The sequence below is a fragment of the Apostichopus japonicus genome, chromosome 16 (assembly GCF_037975245.1).
Source record: "Apostichopus japonicus isolate 1M-3 chromosome 16, ASM3797524v1, whole genome shotgun sequence".
Classification (NCBI taxonomy): Eukaryota; Metazoa; Echinodermata; class Holothuroidea; order Aspidochirotida; family Stichopodidae; genus Apostichopus; species Apostichopus japonicus.
The window spans coordinates 34765975-34789769 of record NC_092576.1 but is presented as its reverse complement, the minus strand read 5'-3'; the positions used below and the strand labels follow the sequence as shown (position 1 = coordinate 34789769).

Sequence of the window (23795 nt, the reverse complement as noted above, 5' to 3'; positions counted from 1 at the left end):
TGTTTTGTAAATAGTTTAGTTAATTGCATGCTGGCTGATATCTGCAATGTCACTCTCTTTATTATTTTTATTGTGGAACATCATAATCGTTTTGATATCACAGATTTTTTTCTAATGACTTCGATACTCTACACGTGTTACGGTTTTATAACACACTTCAGTTTATACTGATTAATGGCTTTGTGTTATTCACAGTACAAACGTATCAAGCAATTTACAGTGGCCTCTCTTAACGTGGCATAGGCTTCTTTACAGATGTGCAAGTGATTTGTCATTGGTGGTATTGGGTTTATAAAAAAAAGAGCAACAGTCAATAAAACGTTAGTAACAGTTTCGTAGAATAACAACGAATGTTTCTTTCCTTCACAACTAATAAAACAAATGCAATTCAAATCCAAACAATGTTTGAAGTGAAACCTATCAACGGTTGTTTTACTTTTCATTAATCTTTCAACGTTTTGCTATTATAGTGTCTAATTCCACTTTAGTTGATTCATCATCTATTACAAAACATTCCTGACAATAACAAAATATACCCAGTGCACAACGGATCTGGCAGTACTGTTGGTAGTGGTAATAACCAGTATTTGTATTTTAGCTGAACATATGTACGACTTAGTTTAAACCAGTATTGTTGAAATTCCTCTGCAGAAATATTTCAAGAAACAAGATATCAGAGCTTCACGAGGAAACATTCTATGACACAACCCAGCTAACAGCCTTGTAAGCATACTCTCGTTACATTTATTAAATTTTAAAGTTGTCTTCTTTTTTTTTGTATATTCATAACAGCATCTAACTTTATTTTGGTTTACTTCATTACTTAATATTAATGATACCACAATTAAATGATAATGTATCTTGACAGTCGTCTTTATTAAGTGTTAACAGTAGTAGACAATCATGTATAATTTAATTTAAGCTATTTATGACTATAATTGGTTTATCTTTAATATTTAACATATGTCATGATGTTTCAAAGTTGTTGTCAGCCTAAATGCTTGTAATAATTTTTTGTCTTCTTTCTATCTCATTTGATTAGTTAATGATTTGGTATAGCTAACGACTAATGATTACAATTTTGTTACGCCTTTGAGAACAAACCAAATACATGATTTTCTATTTAAATTGATAGCATTATAGAATAGTAAGACATATTTAACTCTGCTACTAAGAGCACCTAACACGGATATTTGGTAACATAACAAGATTAGAATTAAATTGACTATGCAATACATGTTTTTATTACTATATAAACTGTTTTAACCCATACTTATTGCTTAATTAGTGTTGATTGCATATATGGTATGTTCTTTGGAAGGTAATATGGATTTCTATCATCGTTACATATCAATTTTACAGTTTGTTTCCATTTTCTTTTACAAAGACATATCAACTACAACGTCTTGACGAAATTACCCACAACAATTTTCAAGAAACTCATACATTTGTCTTTGTTGTAAGTAAATATTAAGGAAATTGCTTGCTGGCAGATATCTGTTATATCACTCTCTTAACTATCATTTTTATTTTGGAACATCATATACGTTTTGAGGTAGGACCCCAACGTAGATAAAAGACACCAACACATGTGCTGAATATTCAACAAGTTGCGACACTTTTCTAATGCTAATGTTGTACTAAACTCATGTTTCAAAGCATTCGTATTGACAGTATGCACAGTTCCTAACATTTATCTGGAATTATATATATATATATATATATATATATATATATATATATATATATATATATAGATATATAGATATATATTATTAGAGAAAACCAGAGAAATTAGATATGACTCATAATTGACAAATAAGGAGTAAGTTTTAGAAAATATATTGGAATATTCGAGGCAAGTAAAATACATTTTACGTTTTTTTAGAGAATGACTATGAAGATTGAAATGTTCGGAAACTGGGAATCCTGCAAAATTATCACGAATAGATTTGTTTGTGAACGTAAAGAAATCGATTGGATCTTTCGTATTAAGTCTCACATCACCGGCCTCAACAAAGACTTGGGACCCCTTAACAACTATCAGTTCTACAAGCATATATAATCCGTTCTTTGCTCCTTAATCCGCTTCCTGTATAGTCATGGTTTATATGGTTTTAATTCCATCACTGCAACTTACACTTATCTAGCGTCATACTTTCATTGTGTCACATTTTGTACTTCTCATTCGACTGCCAAGTATTGCTGACGAAGGTCCCAGGGGGACCAATTATGAGTCATATCTTATTTCTCTGGTTTTCTCTAATAATATATATATATATATATATATATATATGTGTGTGTGTGTGTGTGTGTGTGTTTGTGTGTGTGTGTGTGTTTATAAAAACATCTTTAATATTGAAATACAATACCGAAAATGACACAATCGACGAAATTTTACAATCCTAATTATACAAAATAGATCAATGATACTGATAATGATCGTGATCATCGCCATTGTCATGATAATTATAATAATAACGATATTTATAAAAATTATAGCGATTATTATGACGACGATGATGATGAAGGTGATTATAATGATAATGATCGCCGATATCACAGACATATTTGCTAATGAATTCGATACTCTGTCTAAAGTGAGTGGTTTAAAATATCAACATTAATCAAACTGACACTGTAATTTAATGATAAATGTTTGTCTTTCTAGGGATTTGTCGTATAACAACCTGAAGAGTCTACCGAAAGGACTTTTTGATAACACTACAAGCTTGAAATTGTTGTGAGTTATTTAATAAGCTTCATTATTCAGGATTAACAAAATATTCCTGAGATATTATCATAGTAATCGATTCGTCACTTGGATATAATCTACAAGTTAATATCACTTGATATGTCACAGCAGGTATGATGGACTAACAAATAACAAAGTAAGCGAGACCGAAAGATAGATATAGATATATACGTATATCTATATATATATATATATAATATATATATAAATATATATATAAATATATATATAAATATATATATATATCTATATATATATATATATAAAAATATATGAGTTTATGCATTTTCGAAAAAAAGTTTTGTTACTTGTAAGTCTATCATATCTGCATTGAAAAATCTGGTAATATTAACTATCAGAATTTTATTTTTCAAAGTGAAGTATTGATTACTATGAGAATATCTCAGGAATGTATTCGTCAGCCTAAATGCTTGCATTATTTCTCATTTTATCTTTTTTATTTGATTATTGAGTGAAATATTAAAGCTAACAACAATAATATTTACGATTTTGCTACTCCTATAAGAAAAAAAAACAACAACATGCTTTGCTAATTTGAATTTGATTGCATCCAAAAAGGGTAAGACATTTAACTCTGTCTTTGTGCTACTGAAAGCACCGAACACAGATATTTCCTACCATAACAAGATTAGGAGCGAGTTGACTATGCAATATATGTTTTTTTCATCAATATAACAACTATTTTCAACACATATTTATCACTTTATTAGTGATGATTGTATTCATTGTATGTTCTGTGTGAGGTTATATGGATTTCTGTCATGGTAACATATAATTTTGTTCCTTTCTTTACTTAGATATATCAACGACAACCTCTTGACGCAATTACCCAAAAACATTTTCCAGAAACTTGTACATTTGTCTACCTTGTAAGAAAATATTAAGTAAATTGCATGCTGGCAGATATCTGTAATGCCACTCTCTTTATTTTTATTGTCGAACATGTTATACGTTTTGATGTAGAACCGCGAATTTAGAAAGGAAATATACCAGCACATGTTCTTAATATTCAGCAACCTTGCGGACCTTTTCAAATAATAATACTTCACTAAACTCTTGATAAAATCAGTCGTATTGGCAATATGAACAGATCATATCATTTATCTGATAAAAAAACATGTTACTCGAACTGCTCATACTAACAATACAAGTTCTTTGAATTGGTATATAAAAGTAGAGATTAGAACAAATAAGGACACAATTGGGTGTTAATATCAAAGGAGAGGTAAAAGTAATTAACTTTTTATGAAGCTTTAAGACCAAAGTATGTAAATATGCTCATAACATGCGCAAGAAATTGCATTTAAGTGAATACTTTGTATCTTAATCATTTTAGGAGGTTGTGTTATAACAACATCAAAGAGCTCTCAGAAGACATCTTCAATGGAAATTCGAACCTTAAAGAACTGTGAGTAACCTACTTCAATATATATATATATATATATATATATATATATATATATATATATATATATATACATATATATATATATATATATATATATATATATATATACAAACATATATATACATATATAAATAGATATATATATATATATATATATATATTAATATAAATGAACATCGTAATGAGTTGGAAAATCAAGAACAGTGAAAAAAATTTCAGCCTCCACTGGGATTTTATACATATTTATGATAATGATAAAGAATATGATAATGATAATAATTATGATAAAAACAATGATAATCATGATGAAATTATGATGATCACCGATATTACAGAAACATTTTGCTAATAATTCCGATGCTCTGCTCACATCGAATTGTTTGTAATAACTATGTGGAACACACTTACACTGTCAATTAATGACAAATGTTTCTTTTACTCAGGGATTTGTCGTATAACAGTCTGACGAGTCTACCGAATGGAATTTTTGATAACACTATAAAATTGAAATTTGTGTGAGTTATTTACTAAATTTAAGTATATTTGATTCTGCATTTGTGCTCTATTTAGTGTAGGGAAAGAGACTGATGGAGAGAAAATATAGTTATGCTATAGTAATTTGCTCAAAGTCTCAACAAAACCCAAGAAAAGGGAAAATTAACACGTGTTACCGTGCATTTCGAATCATTTGATTTGATTTATTTTGTTTTTTTCACGTGCAAATATACATACAAATATACATATTCATACAAATATACATACAAATATACATACAAATATACATACAAAAAATCATAATAAATCAAAATAAATAAGAGTAAGAAAGACAGCAATAAAAGACACAAAACATGTGCGCATGTTCTGCATACGTATATCTGGTACTCAATTTCACCAGACACATAACAGTTAGCGGTTTCAGGTCCACGCTCTCTTCACCTCTCTCTTTTCTCTGATGCTCATTTTTATGGTTTGCCTGCAACTATCATTAACGCATAACGATGACTTAGATAACACTGTTACTACAAAGAGACTAGGAAACATTTGGGTAATTAAGGAAATATGACTTTTCACTTTTTCTCCAAGTAAAAGCTGAAAAATGAAAGATGTACGAGTGAATTCAACCCTTTTACGTTGAAATGTGGTCTGTTAACCAAGGCCTGGTTTTTGCATTGTATAAGTACATGAAAAATATGACATTTGAAATATGTTGCGTATTTTCTCATTTATTTGCATGTAACATTTCTTATTTGTAAAATTCTGTAAATATACATTTATTCAGAAATGCAGGATACATAGCCATTTACATGGAATAATTTAACACAACAGTGTTACCTTGTTAATTCATAGTAAAACGAGCAGACATAAACATTTTATCTCTATTCTGGTGGATTAGATGTCTTAAAAGAGTTTGCTGTTACAGATACTAACAAATTAAGCAATTTAGCCATAACATTCACTGAATTTTGAATAAACCATCACTTACTAACAATAGCAAAGATTTTTATCAATCAAGTTGACAAAACATAGCAAAAATTTAATATATGATTATTTTTGGTATGATTTTCCCAAAGCGAACATAAAATACAAGTATTTTTTGATAAATAGTCATTTTGGGGCAAAATGGATATATTGTACAATTTTTTTTGTATCTTTGGGGCGTTCCAATACACCCCAACCAGTTAAGTGTAGCAATACACCTCTACTTGTAATAAGTTCTATCTTTGGGGCGTACCAATACGCCCCAACCAGTTAAGTGTAGCAATACACCACTATGATAAATTGTATATATCTTTGGGCGTACCAGTACGCCCCAACCAGTTAAGTATAGAAATGCACCTCTATGATAAATTGTATTTATCTTTGGGGCGTACCAGTACGCCCCAACCAGTTAAGGGTAGCAATAGACCACTATGATAAATTGTATATATCTTTGGGGCGTACCAGTACGCCCCAACCAGTTAAGTGTAGCAATACACCACTATGATTAATTATATACATATCTTTGGGGCGTACCAGTACGCCCCAACCAGTTAAGTGTTGAAATATACCACTATGATAAATTGTATATATCTTTGGGGCGTACCAGTACGCCCCAACCAGTTAAGTGTAGCAATATACCACTATGATAAATTGTATATATCTTTGGGGCGTACCAGTACGCCACAACCAGTTAAGTGTAGCAATACACCACTATGATTAATTGTATATATCTTTGGGGCGTACCAGTACGCCCCAACCAGTTTAGAGTAGAAATACACCCCTATGATAAATTGTATATATCTTTGGGGCGTACCAGTACGCCCCAACCAGTTAAGTGTAGCAATAGACCACTATGATAAATTGTATATATCTTTGGGGCGTACCAGTACGCCCCAACCAGTTAAGTGTAGCAATAGACCACTATGATAAATTGTATATATCTTTGGGGCGTACCAGTACGCCCCAACCAGTTAAGTGTTGAAATATACCACTATGATAAATTGTATATATCTTTTGTGCGTACCAGTACGCCCCAACCAGTTTAGAGTAGAAATACACCCCTATGATAGATTGTATATATCTTTGGGGCGTACCAGTACGCCCCAACCAGTTAAGTGTAGCAATACACCAACAAAATTGTGTGTGTTTCTCAAAACTACATATCTTCTTTTACACAAGTTGTTGCAAGAAAATAAGAGTACACACTGCCCAATCAATAGTATGTGTAAAACATAAGGTTTCCTAGTTATTCAGCTCAAATTCTTTATCTATAGCTGCATATCTTTCTTTCAAGTCACAGACTTCCCTCTTTGGAAGGCGATTTTTATGGGTTAAATTAAAGTCCCAGAACATTAAGGAATGGAAAGAAACTGATGGTGTGTATGGCTGCTTATTTCTTCCTTGGCCACAGTCTAGCAGTTTCCAGTCTCCAGTCCAGGATCCCTTCATCCAATGTAAAATAACCTCATCCTTTTAAATTTTAGTGACTTCTCCAAAGTATGGTCGTGTGCTTGAATCAATGAGGTTTACGGCTGCTATATTCCCAACTTGAATATAGTCAGATACTTCAATAACTTCTTTAGCAAAGTTATAACATTTATATATATCACCACTCTGAAGATCTTCAACTCTAAAAGCAAGGAGCAGAAGGGCAGAAGGACAGAAGATAGCGGTTCTTATTCTCCCTGTAACAATTATCCATTTGCAAAAACAGATCCTTCCCAAGAGTATCCTTGTGCTTCACTAGTGTCCACAAATTGCATGTAATGGTCATGTTTGAATCATGTTGGATATGCTTCAGATCAGTCATAACATATATGCAAACTTGTCACATGGACCTTTAGTGTGAATTAGGACACCTGAAAAGAAAGAGAAGAATGAATATATACTACTTCATTGACATGTATGATAAAGAGGTTGTTATTACTTGTTTTCTGCTATTAAATAAAGTTTGATAATTAACCTACTATGTGCTTTAACAAACAAAACAAAACAGTCACATAATATTTGATGGATACTAAGGCCATAATCTTTATCAGAACAACAAAATAAAGAACAGAATTGATTTGACCTCAACCAAAACAATAGGAACACTAGACTTCTTGTAACCTTAGGTGTCCATCCTTATACTATTTATGAAGATAATCAAGCTTCCCCTCTTGAGACATTGTGTTGTAAAACAAGGCATCATACAAACAAACACCCTGTATAAACACCCACACACACATACTGCTCACGCACATACATACTGTACTATACACCAACATGACATTACAATTTCATACTGTAGGATTACAATTTCTCGGAAACCAGAAAACGTGATGTTTACACTTATAATGACATAAACACTTTCCGTCTTGTGCACTCTTAGGTCACTTCACAATACCATGGAGGTAAAACAGACCTCCATGATAATATAGTACTGACCTGTTATGTGGATGTGGATGTTTTACATCCTTTTCACTCTTGACAAAATGTGGCAGATCAGTCTTTGATTGGTCCATTCCATCGACTATAAGGGTATTCAGTTCCAAAGAAACCTGGCACGCCTTAGTGCGGGCAAGATGTTACTGCTCTCCTTTTGACCTAGTAAAAATAGAACATATTATGATACAAAATAAACTCTTAACTGATACAGGGTTTACGATATCAGATAAGAAATATTGATTTGAGTTTTGATCCAATATCATTTGAGAAATAATGTAAATGATATATGGGTCAATCCATGCCAAATCAACAGATTTTTGGGTCGATTCCACGTCGACCCTCTTAGAATCGCCTGGAACTGATATGGTGTCCTGCCATATGTCTCAAAGGATGAAATTGGGCAAAAAAAAATTTGAAACTTTTTCGTTGCTAGGTTACGACCCCGCCTAGCAACCAAATTAAAGTGGCTCATGAGAGTTACATCAGCCCTACAGAAACATGCTTGCGAGGGCAAACAGTGGTAACATTGTATCTTCATTCAAGGAGACCATGTAAAACAACATTAGAAACTATTGAAATGTTATTTATTAAAAGGGTTCTGTCTAGTACTCTTTGACTCCCTCTCACCCCCCCCCAGCACCCTCCCCATAGTGCACTATGCAGATTTGTATGCATATGTGACTGAATTTTAATACTGCAAAGAGACTGCATAAACATGCATTCAAGGTATACTGAATTACTGTATTTGGTAAGGTAATCTTCTGCTTCAAATTGTCTGTATGCATGTAACTCACCCCCTCCCACCCACATCCTCTACCCAACCCTATATCAGATTAGAATATGAATGTGAACCAGTGCATACATACAGTGTGCACTATATATGTGTGTAAATGTTCAGTACAGTGTTATTTTTACACCAAGCACTAAATAAATACACACTGTCCACAATCATGTACAGTACACACTGTGTACTGGTCATTCCATTCAATACTGTGCATATTTCAATATCATTTTAAATATTTGCAATTTAGTGTATGCTTTTGCTAATTCAATAATTAAAAGACTTTCAATAATCTAAAAAGAATGTTTAACCAGTACATAAATGTGCAGTGTGTACTGTACATGTTTTTGGACAGTGTTTATTTAATAGTAATTGGTGTAGAACAACACTGTACTGAACATGTACACACATATACAGTATAGTGCATAGTGCATATTTCAATGTCTTTTTAAATATTTGCAATGTAGTGTATAATTCTTTTGCTAATTCAATAAATTAAAAGACTTTCAATAATTTAAAAGGAATGTTTAACCAGTAAATACATGTACAGTGTGTATACTGTTCATTATTTTGGACAGTGTGTATTTAATAGTACTTGGTGTAAAATAACACTGTACTGAACATGTACACACATATATAGTGCACACTGTGGACCATACCAATAATTCAGTATACCTTGAATGCATGTTTATGCAGTCTCTTTGCAGTAGAAGTCAGTCACATACTGTATGCATGTATACAAATATGCATAGTGCACTATGGGGAGGGTGTTAGGGGGGGGGGGGTGGGAGCCAAAGAGTATTAGACAGAACCCTTTTAATACATTTCAATAGTTTTTAATGTTGTTAGCATGATCTCCTTGAATGAAGATATAATGTTACCACTGTTTGCCCTCGCAAGCATGTTTCTGTAGGGCTGATATAACTCTCATATATGCCACTTTAAGCTGCCCTCCAGAGCATTAATAACTTATATAAAATATGTTTTAGCACATTCTTTGCATCATAACTATACATATCTTACTAGTTTGTATTGAAAACCAAAAATAAAACTTTTAATTGTGACCAAATTTGACCTTGAAATGCCCAAAATAGCCCAAAATATTTGTAAAATGTGATGTTTGAGGGTGCTGTTCACAGACATCGTTCGGCATATGACCCTGGAAATGCAGTTTATTGGTAGCCCTTATGCTAGTGGACCACCCTCTTAATTGTTAAGCACCTGTATGCTAATGCTAAGAAGTTGTTGTCATTTGAATTACTCAAATCAGCTTGTGCAAGCATTTTCATACATATGAACGAGGTGATTTTCGCAATTTTCGAGTCATAAATTTGAGTAGATAACACAAAATACACAACGTTTTTACTTGAGTTTCTAAAAATAGGAACAATACGCTCCTGAAAAAATGGTATTAAAAAAAATTGAAATATACCCACAGGCCCAAAATGGACCCCCAATTAGGGCCAGAAGTGAGATTTCTTAAGTTTGAGGGCGCTGTTCATAAAACGTACCACCCGCTTGACTTTTTTTTTGCACTTTTCCCGTACAACTACTACTGGGCAAGGATCCTATGGAAAGTAAAACTCAAACATGCCTTTGCTTGTGAATATAGAGCACACTCAAAGTAGGGCCAGAAAAGACCCAGGCTATCTCATTTTCTGCCATTTTAGTTACTTGTTACGAAAAATTGAGACCGATCCAATGACCTTTCTCTGAACTTTAGGGTTTATCATCTTAGTTAGGGCTACTATATCCAATTTGTAGTTCAAGAAAGTTTTTGAAAGAGATAAGTGTTAACTAGGAGCATCACTGACACACCCACACATATAGAGGACTTGAAGGAATAGATAGTCTTTCTATTGCTTTTGACTTCTGCAAGGATTCAAAAAGGAAAGCAGACATCAACTTTTAACTCTAAATTAGTAAAATATTTTGACTCACTTAAGATGATTAAGATGAACTTCTTGCAATTGTCGGCATTCTTCATTTTTCTTTCCACTCCTCGTTCTTTCCGCTACCTCTTTCAAGTACCACCCACAGTAAACTCAGTCGTCTAGAAAAATATAATGTTGAAATACTTTAATTAAGCATTTAAAGTATAAGTTTTACTTCACACAATGGTGTAAAATTGAACTGCTTAACCTAATCAAGAAAAAGTTATGTAGTGATTAGTGATAGAGTTTTATTGTGTCAATTTGAACCATGTTGTTTTTATGAATACCCATAGAATAATGCAATGAGCATGTTGAATTTTGTTACTAATTATAACTGAAGTTAAGCATTCTTTTAGGTACTTTAGAGAATTCCTTTAAAGGAGTATAGGGTGTTTAGAGTTGCTATTGAGAAGAACAAGTAAAGCTGTACAACATCTTCTCATGTTATTTATTAGACCAATTGATAGGGATGTTTGGAAATAAGACCCTAATCATTTTCCCGGACAGTTGAGGTAAATGTCCTCAAAGGTGGAAATTAAAACAATTAAAGAAGTTTGACCAAAGGTAAGCATATTTTAATTTCTGGCATATTTGGGGGAACTTTCTGAAAATGTCACTATCTAAGGGAGTTGTTCATTGACATTTCAGCAGAAAGCACTTTTACTCCTGATTTGAGTGGAGGTTGCAATCAAACTTATGTAACATGTTCTTTAGAACTTCTTTAAATCAAAATTTTTGACAATAATTCTAATGTTTTTTAAGGAATGATAATGCAGCTTTAGTGGCACACTAGCTGTGAGGTGTATTCTCTCCAGTATGTACAGTACAGTCTTTGTGCTTGCTGAAGCTGAAGCTAACAATAGAGACACATGAATTTTTCTGAAGAAATGTTTAATGGACTGCACATGTAGTTAACTAAACAGATTAAATGTCACTGGATTGTATGAAGTTAAAGCCTCCATAGTCAGCAAAGATAAAAGGATGCAATGCCTGTGGTTTTGACACGCCAGGCTAAAACCCACCAATTGTGATTGATCAGCAGACCATATACAGTACTTGAAAGTTATCATTTGTAATGTACACAGCTATTGCTTGTGTGAAATTGAATTTTGGTAAAACAGTCTTACAACAGCACTTTCGACCTCACAAGTTTCAGTATACTTTATCAATGTCTTCATGCTAGTTAATCAATTTAAAGCTACTAGCTATGAGGAATTTGAAATTTTATTCCCCTTTTCCCATGCAATGTATGCAACAATAACTGTCATAAATCCATGCACATTCACAAGATAAAATAATTAGGAATCTTGAACTCTTCTAAAGATTTCCATAAAGTATTCCTTGGAAATGATGCTTTGTTCACCAATGCCAATTTCTATCATTTCCTTATTCACGCGTGCATGGAGAGAAGTCTTTGTGTATGACACTGGAAGGTGCACTTCTGTTTTGTGGGGCATGTAATCTCCAATATGTTCAAATAAACACCTCATCCAAGCTAGTGCAAATGGAGTTTTTGTTCTCATCCTTTTCTTGCCTTTATTGCCATGAATTGCATTTTTCTTGCCAACTTGAAATTATTTCAGACAATCTTTGAATAACTTGCTACTAATACCAAAGAACATACAAAATGCTTACTCACATACAATCTTCCCACAAATTACATAAATAGAACAAGATTTGTCTCAGGTGTGACATGATCTTTCCTGATGAATCCAAATCTTGTCCAGAGTGAATTGCTTTAGCTCAGTTTCCCTCACTTCACTAACCTCTAGAAAAGACTGTTCTAGGTCATCGTAAGAAAGCGATTTGATACAGCTACCATCACAGCAATCAGATTGGAACATAGGCAGTGGATCAAATGCTTGATTGCGTCTCCTTCGTTTTTTCTCACTCCTGGTGAATAAAAAAGGTTTTGATCACATGAAGAAATTGATGCAGAAAAATCTCTGGCAATACCAAAGCTACTGCTACTACTTCCATTTGAACTTATGTCAAGGTACAACTGCAGTGAATCATTTGTTGTATCTGGAGAAATAGTACTGATGTTGTGACTCACAGTGACTGCCCCATTCAAACGACAGTGAAAGTTTTGTTTTAGTATGATTATTTAAAGTTGGTTCCTCTTCCAAATTTTCCATTTCATTATCCATGCTCACGTTCCTTTTAAGTGTATTAGGTAGGGATGTATTTCCCTTGCTTTTGTGTGGAGATGAGAAAAGAGTTGGCTCAATGTCCAATTTGTCAGGATCATCCTCTTTACATTCTGACAGAAAACTGGTAATTTGTTAAAATTTGTTAGGTTTCCTTCACACATTTTGTTTCCCATTAAAGTGGAGCACAATGACAAATGAGCACAACTAAATCTTCATTTACTCAGCTGCACACCACAATAACATGAGCCAGGGAGCTGCTACTAGCAGCTCCCTGGTGAAACAGTATCCAAAGCCTGCATTGAAAGAGTAAGTCCTCAGAGCATGACCACTGCTCAACAGTTTTACTCCCTTTCTGTGGTTAACCCTGCTTTTGAAGACTGTATATATTCACTGTTGGTTGCTGCAGTATAGACTGCCTTACACTGTGATATGAACTGGCTAGGTGTCATATGATCCTTTATTGACACACTGTTTGACCACAACCAAAGGGACAAAGTTTTCAGGTTTTATTTCCACAATGGAGTTGCAATCAGGCAAGACAATATTGTTGTGATTGATTGCTTCTGAGGTTAGTACTTTATGCAGACTGTGTAGCCCTGTTAAGAAATCTTGCACATCTGAGAGGTACTGTATGTGGATGTATGGAGGGAAAGGACTTCTCCAATGTCAGTATCAATGCTGCAATGTTGAAAAGTGAATTTTTAGTTGACAATATTTTGTCAAAATGGTACTGTTCTACCAAACTTCAGTACAACTTGTAAAAAAGGACAAAACTCATTAACTTCAATAAAATAGCCTGACCTTCAATAATTTTCCTAGCCATTGGGACACAGTCCCTAGTTCCCACAATCACACATAGTGAGAGCAACAAATGTGAGTAAAAATCTGCACACTGGACCATGCAGGGACATATATATGCCAAAACTGTTATTTGTTTTGTTATTTTTTCTTGGGGGGGGAGGGGGATGTTTGTAACTGGAAAAGCCTGAAATAAATTATAGCAATATGCACCATGTACAGTATGCAATAATGAAGTATATAAGCATATTTGCTGCTATAAAGATTAAATTTGAAAATTAGCACTTACCTAAGTTCTTAAATCTGTTCTTGGACTTGTGCTTTTATACAAGATCCAGATCAGGTCCTCTGATTTTATCAGACGATCATCTCTCCACGGGGTAAACTGATGCATTGATCCAGTCGCATTTGCACTCGAGCCGTACTATGGATCTGATCCTTGCCCGGGCCGGTAAAAAATTCGGATTGGAAATGTGTCATTCGCAGCCGGAAATCGCGTACTAGTAGTACATTTGGTCCAAAACTTTCGTTTTCAAAGTTCATAGCCTAGAGTGACAATGCTACGTTAGATTCATAGGTCAGTTATGATTATTATATTGTATTGTATCGACGATGGTCAGGAATTCAGGATGCATGCTTTTTACGAAAAACACCCGATTTCGAAGAAGAGTTGACGATAAAAATCGTGTCAGTATGGACGCTAGCAACAAGTGTAGAATTTAAAACGATGGGCTCAATATTCGGAGTTGCCCTGGGACAGGGAGTACAACGTATGTGACATGTGTCATAACACACGATGTTTTTGTGCGATTACACTACAGTATCTACTGTACTACCAGGGAGTTGTAATGGGTTGCGGCACAGCTGATCTGTCAATCACTAAAAACTAGTACGGGGTGGCCAAAGGTCATTTACGGTTAGCATAATAATAATCAGGGTTACCAGCGACAAGTAACAATAAAACGTTAGATTTGCCAAAATAAAACCCCAGAAAACGCTAGATAATCAGTTTCACTCACTTGTTATGTGTTGTTTTCAATAATTCGTTGACTGCTCGTTGCACTGATTCATATCATAGGCAGTCTAGTGATTATTTTAACAAGTTAAAACGGTTAATAACAATCAGGAAATAATACAAGAAAATTAACTGTGGATTTTACAAAAATGCTGATTCAGTCCTAATGAAAAATCCAAGTATGAAAAACCCATTAATATTAAAACAGTTCACGCGGTATTATAGTGTAAAAGCCACGGAAGCCTATAAATATATTTTATTGGGTTGCCAAGTGGTAATTTGGTCTCAAAGTTTCAGAAAACAAAGTAATTATTTTGTGAATTACCGATTTGGTGCGATTTTTGATAAAACGTATGCTGGAATCCTAGAAAGGTGAAAAAATACGCTAGATCTATTGTGTGAATAGGCTAACGCTGGTAACTTTTATAATAGTACTGTAGTAGACTTGTTTAGTTGTACTGTGTAAAAATATGCACTATGCGGAGTTCTCATCAGTATTACTTGTCAAACACACATGCATGCCTATAGTCTTATTTGTGTTAGGTTAGCCTTTCTGTAGAAGTATTCATTTGTGGTTTACATGGATACATTTGGAAAATTTCGCTTTCACTTGTTTGTAAACAGTAGCACGGTGGGATATGGGGGCAGGGGCATGGAGATCTGCCCCACATCGATGCTAACCCCAGCTCCCAACGACTTTGCTGATCCTATATAAACAACGGTCGACCTGACCACCCCCCCCCCCAACCAAAAAAAATAGCTGCATGCTTGTAAGATATATTATGGTATATTTTTCAGCCAGCTTGTGATCATAACATTAAAATCACTTGCTATAAAGAATATCATTATATCCCCACCCCCCCCGCCTCACCCATACACAAACACATACACATTTCTGTTGCGACAAGTCCATTACAATATAGTCCTAGCCTACGGCGCTCAACCCTCCGATTTTCTACAGCCATAGCTATTTTCACTTAATTAATCGCACTAACATTGACAATACATTTAAAGCCTCCTAATGTGGCAAAATACATCAAACTTCCATGATAATTTTGGAAAACAGTAAAATGCTTGTGTCTAATTGATAGGGTTATTTCAATTTTGTTTGGAATATAATTATACAAATTTACCAATTTACTCTGTGCATTGTGATCAACTCCTAGCTGAATCATGTTACAATATAAAGGAAAAATACCTAGTCTCCAACAAAAGAGGGAAAAAACACATTTTAGCAACAAGATGGAATAGAGGGCGTACTTTTTGCGACGTGGAAAACACACATATCTCTGGATCTAAAGGTGTTACAAAATCCTCCTTTACATATGTCATTGTCATTAACACAATTAAAAAGATGGGTAAAATTCAAGGTCATATGTATCAATTTGAGAAAAATATCATGTATACATTTTACAACCAAAATTGTTTATTCGCCGACTCTAGGCATATACTCTCATTTAGGATTTGTTCACATTCAGCACTTCTTATTGATTAAAATTTTCGGAAATAAGATTGGAAACTGATATGCAGAAGTTATACACAAAATCTATCACATTTAGGGTTGAGGATCTCGCCACCACCTATAGTTAGTGATGTATTGAATTCGTATAGATTATGCCCGCACGTCATTGGGGTTTAAATTTTGTAATTTTTGTGAAATAATATGTGATACGGAAAAACAGATGTACTTCGGGTTCTTCATCCATCATTACTGTCCAATTTCATGTAGTACAGGGGGGGGGGGACATCACTTACTTATGGAGGCACAATGTGTATTGTTAAATGCCGTCCTGTGGGAGGGGTGATAGGGGAAAGTTCTCCCTTCCACTTTGTGAATTTTGGATCAATTTTAAGGGTCCTCAGATGCAATCTGGTGCTATATTTAGCAACTTGAAGTAATTCTCGGGCTTGCATCTGTCCAATATTGATGTTTTTAATTTATTTAGGCAAATAAAGTTTTTTGTCTGAGTATTTTTTTTAACACTACAACCGCATCTGAAGGGGAAGGGCACCTGGGGGCACGATTTTTTTCAGGCCCCAGCCCCCCCCCCCCTTGGCGACGCCACTGATGGGTACGTCAATGGTACTTAATGGTAACGGGTTTCTTACTATCATAGGAGGCACCCCATACTATAGCCCATCTATCAACACGGGAAAAAGACATTACGATTAACATATTTACATAGACAAAATATGTACTGCACGCAGCCGCGTACACTACACATATACATATTGGTTAACATGCATGTGTGACAGTAACTTTATTGTGCCCACGCTTAGGCATTGTGCCCACGCTTGAGAAAGTATGACTGAAATATAGTAGTCTTCACAGAAACTGTTTGAAAATTAAGCGATTCAGAAGGCATTAAAACCCAATACAAACGAGTAGACCCTTTAGGAACTGCACTATTTAAGAAGCCTATATATTACAAACTTTCTTGAATCCTCTTTCCGACCCCCCCCCCGCGCCTCTTTATTTTTCAAAGGTGTTGCATACGGGGAAGTTTTGGTCTCCAGTTAGGTTCAAACCTTGTTATATGCAACTACAATAGGTTATTTCGAAGGCTTAAAGTTATGATGTATTGGCCCCATATATGCTCCATATTAAAATATGGTCACCTTTGGGTAAAATTCTTAAACCGTTTGATTACCATCTAGGAGGAATTTTACCTCACTGGGAAATTCAGTCATCTAGGTGCCTATGACATACCGATCTTGAGAGACATTTACATATTGGTATACGTTGTCGTATGTATCCGTGTCGGTTTCTTGAAAAATATACGAACTCAGAAGTTCAATGGTAATGCAGGACACTGCGAGTTTCGCCCGTGTATTATTCGACGTGCCGTGTGTATACGTACACTCAGGGACGTCGCTAGAGGGGTGGGGGTGTCTCACACCCCACCCCTAATCTTTGTAAAACTGATGATAGTTGGAAAATTTGAGTGCGACAGTCCGAATTTCCGACTGTCTCACTCTAATTTTCCGACTGTCGCACTCTAATTTCATATATTCTTGTAATTTGTGAGTGACCTACAATTTTTGGTCAAAATTGACCTTTAATCAGTCATATTTACCACGTTTTCCTTGTCAAATTTAGAAATTGCATCTCGCGATCTTTATACTCCACCATACAAAACTTCGTGTGATTTTGAATACTGTAAAAAAAACGCCTAATAAAACTACTGTACAACGTATACGATAAAAACGCTCAATGCTTATCTACGGAAGCTTTAAAGTGCCATCAACATGAGAAAAACTTTGCCCCATAGGGTGAAATTTTTCAGTAAATTGTTTAGATAACAAGATAAAATCTTACAAAAAATAAAAAAAAAATTGGATTGCTTAGTTGCTTTAACTGAGCAATTGAACAATTTTTCTACAAAATGTTTAATTGACAACTTATCATATCTCGTGAATTGGACATTTTGCTGCAAAATGTTCAGTTGTTCACTTCATTCCATCTGAGCAATTGAAAAATTTTCTGCAAAATGTTTAATTGACAACATATCTTATCTCGTCAATTGGACATTTTTGGGCAAAATGTTCAATTGTTCACTTCATTCCAATGGAGCAATTGAAAAATTTCTGCAAAATGTTTAATTGATAACTTATCGTATCAGTCGTCAACTCAACATTTTTCTGCAAAATGTTTAAGTATTCATTTCATTCCCAATGCTCAGTTGGAATGAAGTGAAAAATTTAAAAAAAAAATCATGTGAGTGAAAAATAGCCCCCCCCCCCCAAGAAAATAATATTAAGCGCGCTAGGAAACACTGTATTTTGGGGTAATTCACTATGTCGTCGAATATAATTTGTTGAAAAAAAGGTTTTCCCCATTGTTACATTAACATAGCTTTTGTAGTTAGTAGTCTATGTAGCCTATCAAGCAGATAACTCAACTCAGTTGCTTACCCGCTTTACCAGAGTGAATAATAAGTTTGTGAAGTGAGGGCCAGTGCTACAAATGTACCGCAAAAAATTCGGAACAAAATTGCAGTCGCGAAAGATGGGATGTCTGACTAACACTGACCGTATCGTTCACGAGTAGTGCGGGTGGGGGTACAAGGCAGCAGTCGGAATTTTCTGGCTCCAAAACCCATCAAGTTGGAATTTCAGCCACTGCATTCCCCCCCCCCCCCCCCCAACTTCAGGCTCGCTACTGAACGTAAACGTAAAGAAATCGATTGGATCTTTCGTATTAAGTCACCGGCCTCGACAAAGACTTGGGACCCCTTAAGTGCCTTAACAACTATCAGTTCTACAAACATGTTATCCGTTCTTTGCTCATTCATCCGCTTCCTGTATAGTCATGGTTTATTTGGTTTTAATTCCATCAATGCAACTTACACTTATCTAGCGTCATACTTTCATTGTGTTAGTATATTTTCATTTCATTTTCATTCGACTGCCAAGTATTGCTAACGAAGGCCCCAAGGTGACCGAAATTCTAATATATTTTCTAAAACTTTACTCCTTATTTTTCAATTATGAGTCATATCTTATTTCTCTGGTTTTCTATAATACTAATAATAATAATAATAATAATAATAATAATAATAATAATAATAATAATAATAATAATAATAATAATAATAATAATAATAATAATAATAATAATAATAATAATAATAATAATAATAATAATAATAATAATAATAATAATAATAATAATAATAATAATAATAATAATAATAATAATAATAATAATAATAATAATAATAATAATAATAATAATAATAATAATAATAATAATAATAATAATAATAATAATAATAATAATAATAATAATAATAATAATAATATATATATATATATATATTTATATATAAGTATATATATATATGTATATATAAATATATATTTATGTATATATATATAAATATATATATATATATATATCTGCAGCCTTATTTTCAATGAAATGCATCATATATTATTAATGCAGCTTATTTGTTATTCCCACCCATCCATACCTATACACGTACATGCATTGCATACATACATACACTCACGCATGCACACATGCATACACCATGGAGGGAAAACTGTTTTTACCTCCATGGAGGTTAAACTGTTTTTTACCTCCATTTTACCTGTTTTTTTTTTACCTGTTTTTGACCTCCATGCATACACATACTGGTAGGTATATAAATGATCCTATTCGCCAAACACACTGTTTTCTTTATTTACAACTATAGTTCTAATTAAAGGTTAAGGCCATGGCATGTCGTCAACTTAAAAAACGTTAACCTTCATTTCCTGTGTGAGAGAACGCAACGTGATAGGAATGATTACGTAATATCATCTTTCATCGGCCCTCTCGATGTTGACCGCAAACGTGGAGATGTTCAACCAGACTTTGTTGTCTTTTTTCTACCACAAACATCCGCACTATTATTTGATATCGTAAATTTTCACTGTCGTAGTTGCATACACATACGTATAAGTTTGTTAGACCAGGGAGTTGTTCAGACCACCAACGTATTTATACCCTGACAAGGTTAGACTGCTCATGTACGGATGCACCAAACGCAAAATCGTAGAGCCGAAGTTGCGAAAAAGTTCGAAACGCCTAAATAATAATTTTTTAAAATGACGAGACCAAGAAATTGGTGTGTGGCAGAGGAAGACTCAAGATTTTTCTTTTTTCGGACTTGTCCGAAGTCTACTTTTGGAACCAAAGAGCCCTTGTCAACAATTACATGAAGATTCGAAATATACCGCCGATCCCAAACAGCATTAAGGTGAGGAAAATTTTTGGACTTATTTCCGTATAATGAAATATATTTTGTGTTAAGAATAACCAAGTGGAGTTTTTGGTTCTTGCATGTATATGGGTATGCTTTTAAAATAAATTGAAAGTGCATAGCCAATCGCCCCAAATCATAGCACGCTAAAATTGCTAGGCGTTTTCAAAAAGCAGTGGCGTAGGAAGGTACTTTTGAGTGGGGGGGGGGGCTGAAGACTGATGGCCGGCCTGGGGTAGGGGTCTAAGGAGAGGGGGTGTCCCCCTCCCCTTTGGAATTTTTTGCATTTCCAGGTAGCCTCAGATGCAATTTGGTGCAATATAGCACACTTCAACACCTACTCCATTTTGTAAACTTAATTTTGTATTTTCACCAGGCCTTAGATGCAATTTGGTGCTCCAAATGAGATTTTTTTCTCATTTGGAAATGAAAAAGGGGTTTTCTGACTTGCGAAGCGGGGGGGGGGCGGAATGATACTTCCGCCCCTCCACATTTTTCACTGGGGGAGCTGAGCCCCCCCCCCAGCCCCACGGTTCCTACGCCCTTGCGGAAATGAACAAGCGCTTCTCCACAGAAAACTGCCAGATCATGAGAGGGATCCAATCACTGAATCCAGAGAGTATATAAGGATTTCCTCTCGATGGAAAGCGTCGAACAGTTTGGCCAAGTTTTCGATGCGAGCATGGAAGACCTCAAACACGAGGTTCCGCAAGCACAGAGACTCCTCCAGCGCTAGTTCGCTAACACGGGAGAGACGCCACTACCCAACCTTCTGTCGCTGACATCGTTTCTGGAGCCATATAATGATGTCTTTGCAGAGCTGTTACGCCTTTGTAAAATTGCCATTGCGATTCCGGTATTGAGTGCTGGATGCGAGCGCAGCTTCTCAACATTGAAGCTCGTCAAAACCTATCTGCGGAACACAATGTCAGACACTCGCCTTAGTGATCTCGGAGTTTTACATATCGAAAGGGAACTGTCCGAGGGGATCAATTTGGAAGAATTCGTCGCAGACAGTCATCAGCATAGGCGAATTAACCTTCGCTAAACTGTTTGAGTGAGCCCTAGACAGTGCAAAAGAAGGGCCCGAAGGGGGAATGATAACATCTTTTGTTGATTGGGGAGGGGGGGGGGGATGGTTACACTCCCAGGCCAGTCAGATATCATGCTGATCATCTTTGAATACTGACAGAAAGAGCATATAGTCTATTCAGATTTTTAAAGAGAACTATCGATGACTTTTTCAGTGATCTGTTTTATCGTTAATAATACCTATGTGGAAATAACATAAAACGTCAGCTAACTAGAGTGACCATCTGTGCCCTACATTGCTGACACAATACCCGATTTGCCACAGTTTGTCATGCAAACTGTTTGGTATGTCTTTTGTACTAGCTTAGTCTGCCCCACCAATCAGACCCTTCGCCCCCTCCCTTTGCCCCCCCCCCAGATGAAAAAGTCTGGCTACGCCACTGAAGCACGCACAGCGTAAGTAAATTAATGATTATGTTAATTCATGAAAATACGATAAATCTTTCAATAGTGCAATCGTTAACTTGTCTGTGCTTGTTGATTAGTCACTATGGCTTATATACATTCTCGTTAAAGTTTGAAATGCAATGCAGATACGGTCATAAGCAATGTATTTCATATATTTTCCGAACACATTTGACAGTTCATGAAATGTGTTTAAAAGTTGCACATCGTGCAATTTTTAAACATTGTTATAGTTTTATAAACCTTTTTACACTTTCCTTATTTATCCAAGTGAACCAAAAACGGATACTGGCTATTAAATTTATTTATATTATATTAATATCATTATAATTGCTTTTATGAAGAACACTGATTTGTGTACCATTCCGCTTTGAGGAAATACAGACAATTTTCAGATACATTTCTTTAGAGCAATCATTTGCATGTTTATGTGTTTATGTTAGAAAGCAAGGCACATCCTGTTGTGAATTCATCTCATAGTTTACCTTTCTTGAATTGTCAAATATTTGGCTGCATTCCTTGTAAGCCGGATACAGCTTTGCAATTCTCACATATCTATTTATTATTACATATCAAATATAAGGAAGTATTACTCATTTCCGTGACGTGATTCAATTCGCAATCCCGTTGCTAGAAGCTAATGTTATTTTACTCAGTCGCAGAACGGTCCAACATACCAAAGCATAAAGTTACCTCAAACAAAGTAATTCATTTTGTGCGTTCATACTGCGAAATCCTGTATTTGAATGTTTGTCAACAAAAGGTCACTCATAGATTTAGACATTTTTTTTAACAACAATAATATTTAATTTTTCAACAAATGGAGTCTTTTTTACAATAAGGGTGCACTTATGAGGGTAACGTGCTCCTTGTGCACCCCCTCCCCTCCTCGCTTCTACCGCCTCTGTATGTGTCTTAACAAAACCGGTGGGTGTGTTAAGAACAACTCCTAGATCATATATAGAATGCCAAATCAAAGGTGCACAGTCAATCGCTTCAAATGGAGTAATAACATGTTTGAGGTCGCTTTACGTTTGCATTACAGATATAAATAATTTGCTTTCTCTTTCTTTGTTGCAGGCGATTGGACCACAACCAACTCCAGTCACTTTCTTCCAACATCTTCGAAAACTTAACAAACTTGAAATACTTGTAAGTACATTCCATCAGCATAATATGTAGTTGATGTTACCATAGCTCTCAGTGGCGTAAGAAGGTACTTTTGAGTGGGGGGGGGGGGCTGAAGACTGATGGCCGGCCTGGGGGAGGGGTCTAAGGGGAGGGGGTGTCCCCCTCCCCTTTGGATTTTTTTTGCATTTCCAGGTGGCCTCAGATGCAATTTGGTGCAATATAGCACACTTCAACTCCCACTCCTTTTTGTAAAGAATTTTGCATTTTCACCTGGCCTTAAATGCAATTTGGTGTTCCAAATGAGATTTTTTTTCTCATTTGGAAATGAAAAAGGGGTTTTCTGACTTGCGGAGCGGGGGGCGGAATGATACTTCCGCCCCCCATATTTTTCACTGGGGGGGGCTGGCGCCCCCAGCCCCCCGGTTCCCACGCCTTTGTCAAAAAGTACTTTCCTGGAAGCATTCACTCTCCATTTGTTCTCAAATATTCTAAGTGAACACCCAAAGCCATTCTTACCAAGGAAGTGATACTTCCCATGTTCGTACACTACAGTACTTGCAAGTACAACTTTCTCAGACAAATTATTCCATAACCCTCTGAGAATAAAAAGGAGTTTTGACAAATATATGGTACTTATAACTTCTGT

At 35.1% G+C, this 23795-nt stretch overlaps 1 protein-coding gene and 2 long non-coding RNA genes across 13 annotated transcripts in view; 1 reads left to right on the top strand and 2 right to left on the bottom strand.

The window, feature by feature from the left end:
* The window catches only part of LOC139982391 (uncharacterized), a 54110-nt gene that overhangs the window by 4900 nt on the left and 25415 nt on the right, over positions 1 to 23795 (top strand). For 2 of the 10 annotated variants that reach the window (XM_071995194.1, XM_071995193.1), the window contains exons 5-10: positions 652 to 723; positions 1388 to 1459; positions 2672 to 2743; positions 3574 to 3645; positions 4113 to 4184; positions 4628 to 4699. In XM_071995194.1, the coding sequence (XP_071851295.1) occupies positions 652 to 723; positions 1388 to 1459; positions 2672 to 2743; positions 3574 to 3645; positions 4113 to 4184; positions 4628 to 4699 (432 nt within the window). Of the gene's footprint in view, positions 1 to 651; positions 724 to 1387; positions 1460 to 2671; positions 2744 to 3573; positions 3646 to 4112; positions 4185 to 4627; positions 4700 to 19653; positions 20519 to 21639; positions 22722 to 22764; positions 22782 to 23098; positions 23171 to 23795 lie in introns of those variants that run through there. The other 8 variants (XR_011798159.1, XR_011798156.1, XR_011798155.1 and 5 more) reach the window with 7 other exon arrangements.
* Positions 1 to 23795, bottom strand: part of LOC139982400 (uncharacterized) — a 51249-nt gene that overhangs the window by 15093 nt on the left and 12361 nt on the right. The window lies entirely within an intron of this gene.
* On the bottom strand, positions 5392 to 15529 carry LOC139982399 (uncharacterized). The gene is made up of 5 exons (XR_011798162.1): positions 14046 to 15529; positions 12572 to 12698; positions 10813 to 10924; positions 8091 to 8249; positions 5392 to 7522 (listed from the first exon to the last, which is right to left on the bottom strand). It is a non-coding gene; the product is annotated as an uncharacterized lncRNA (long non-coding RNA).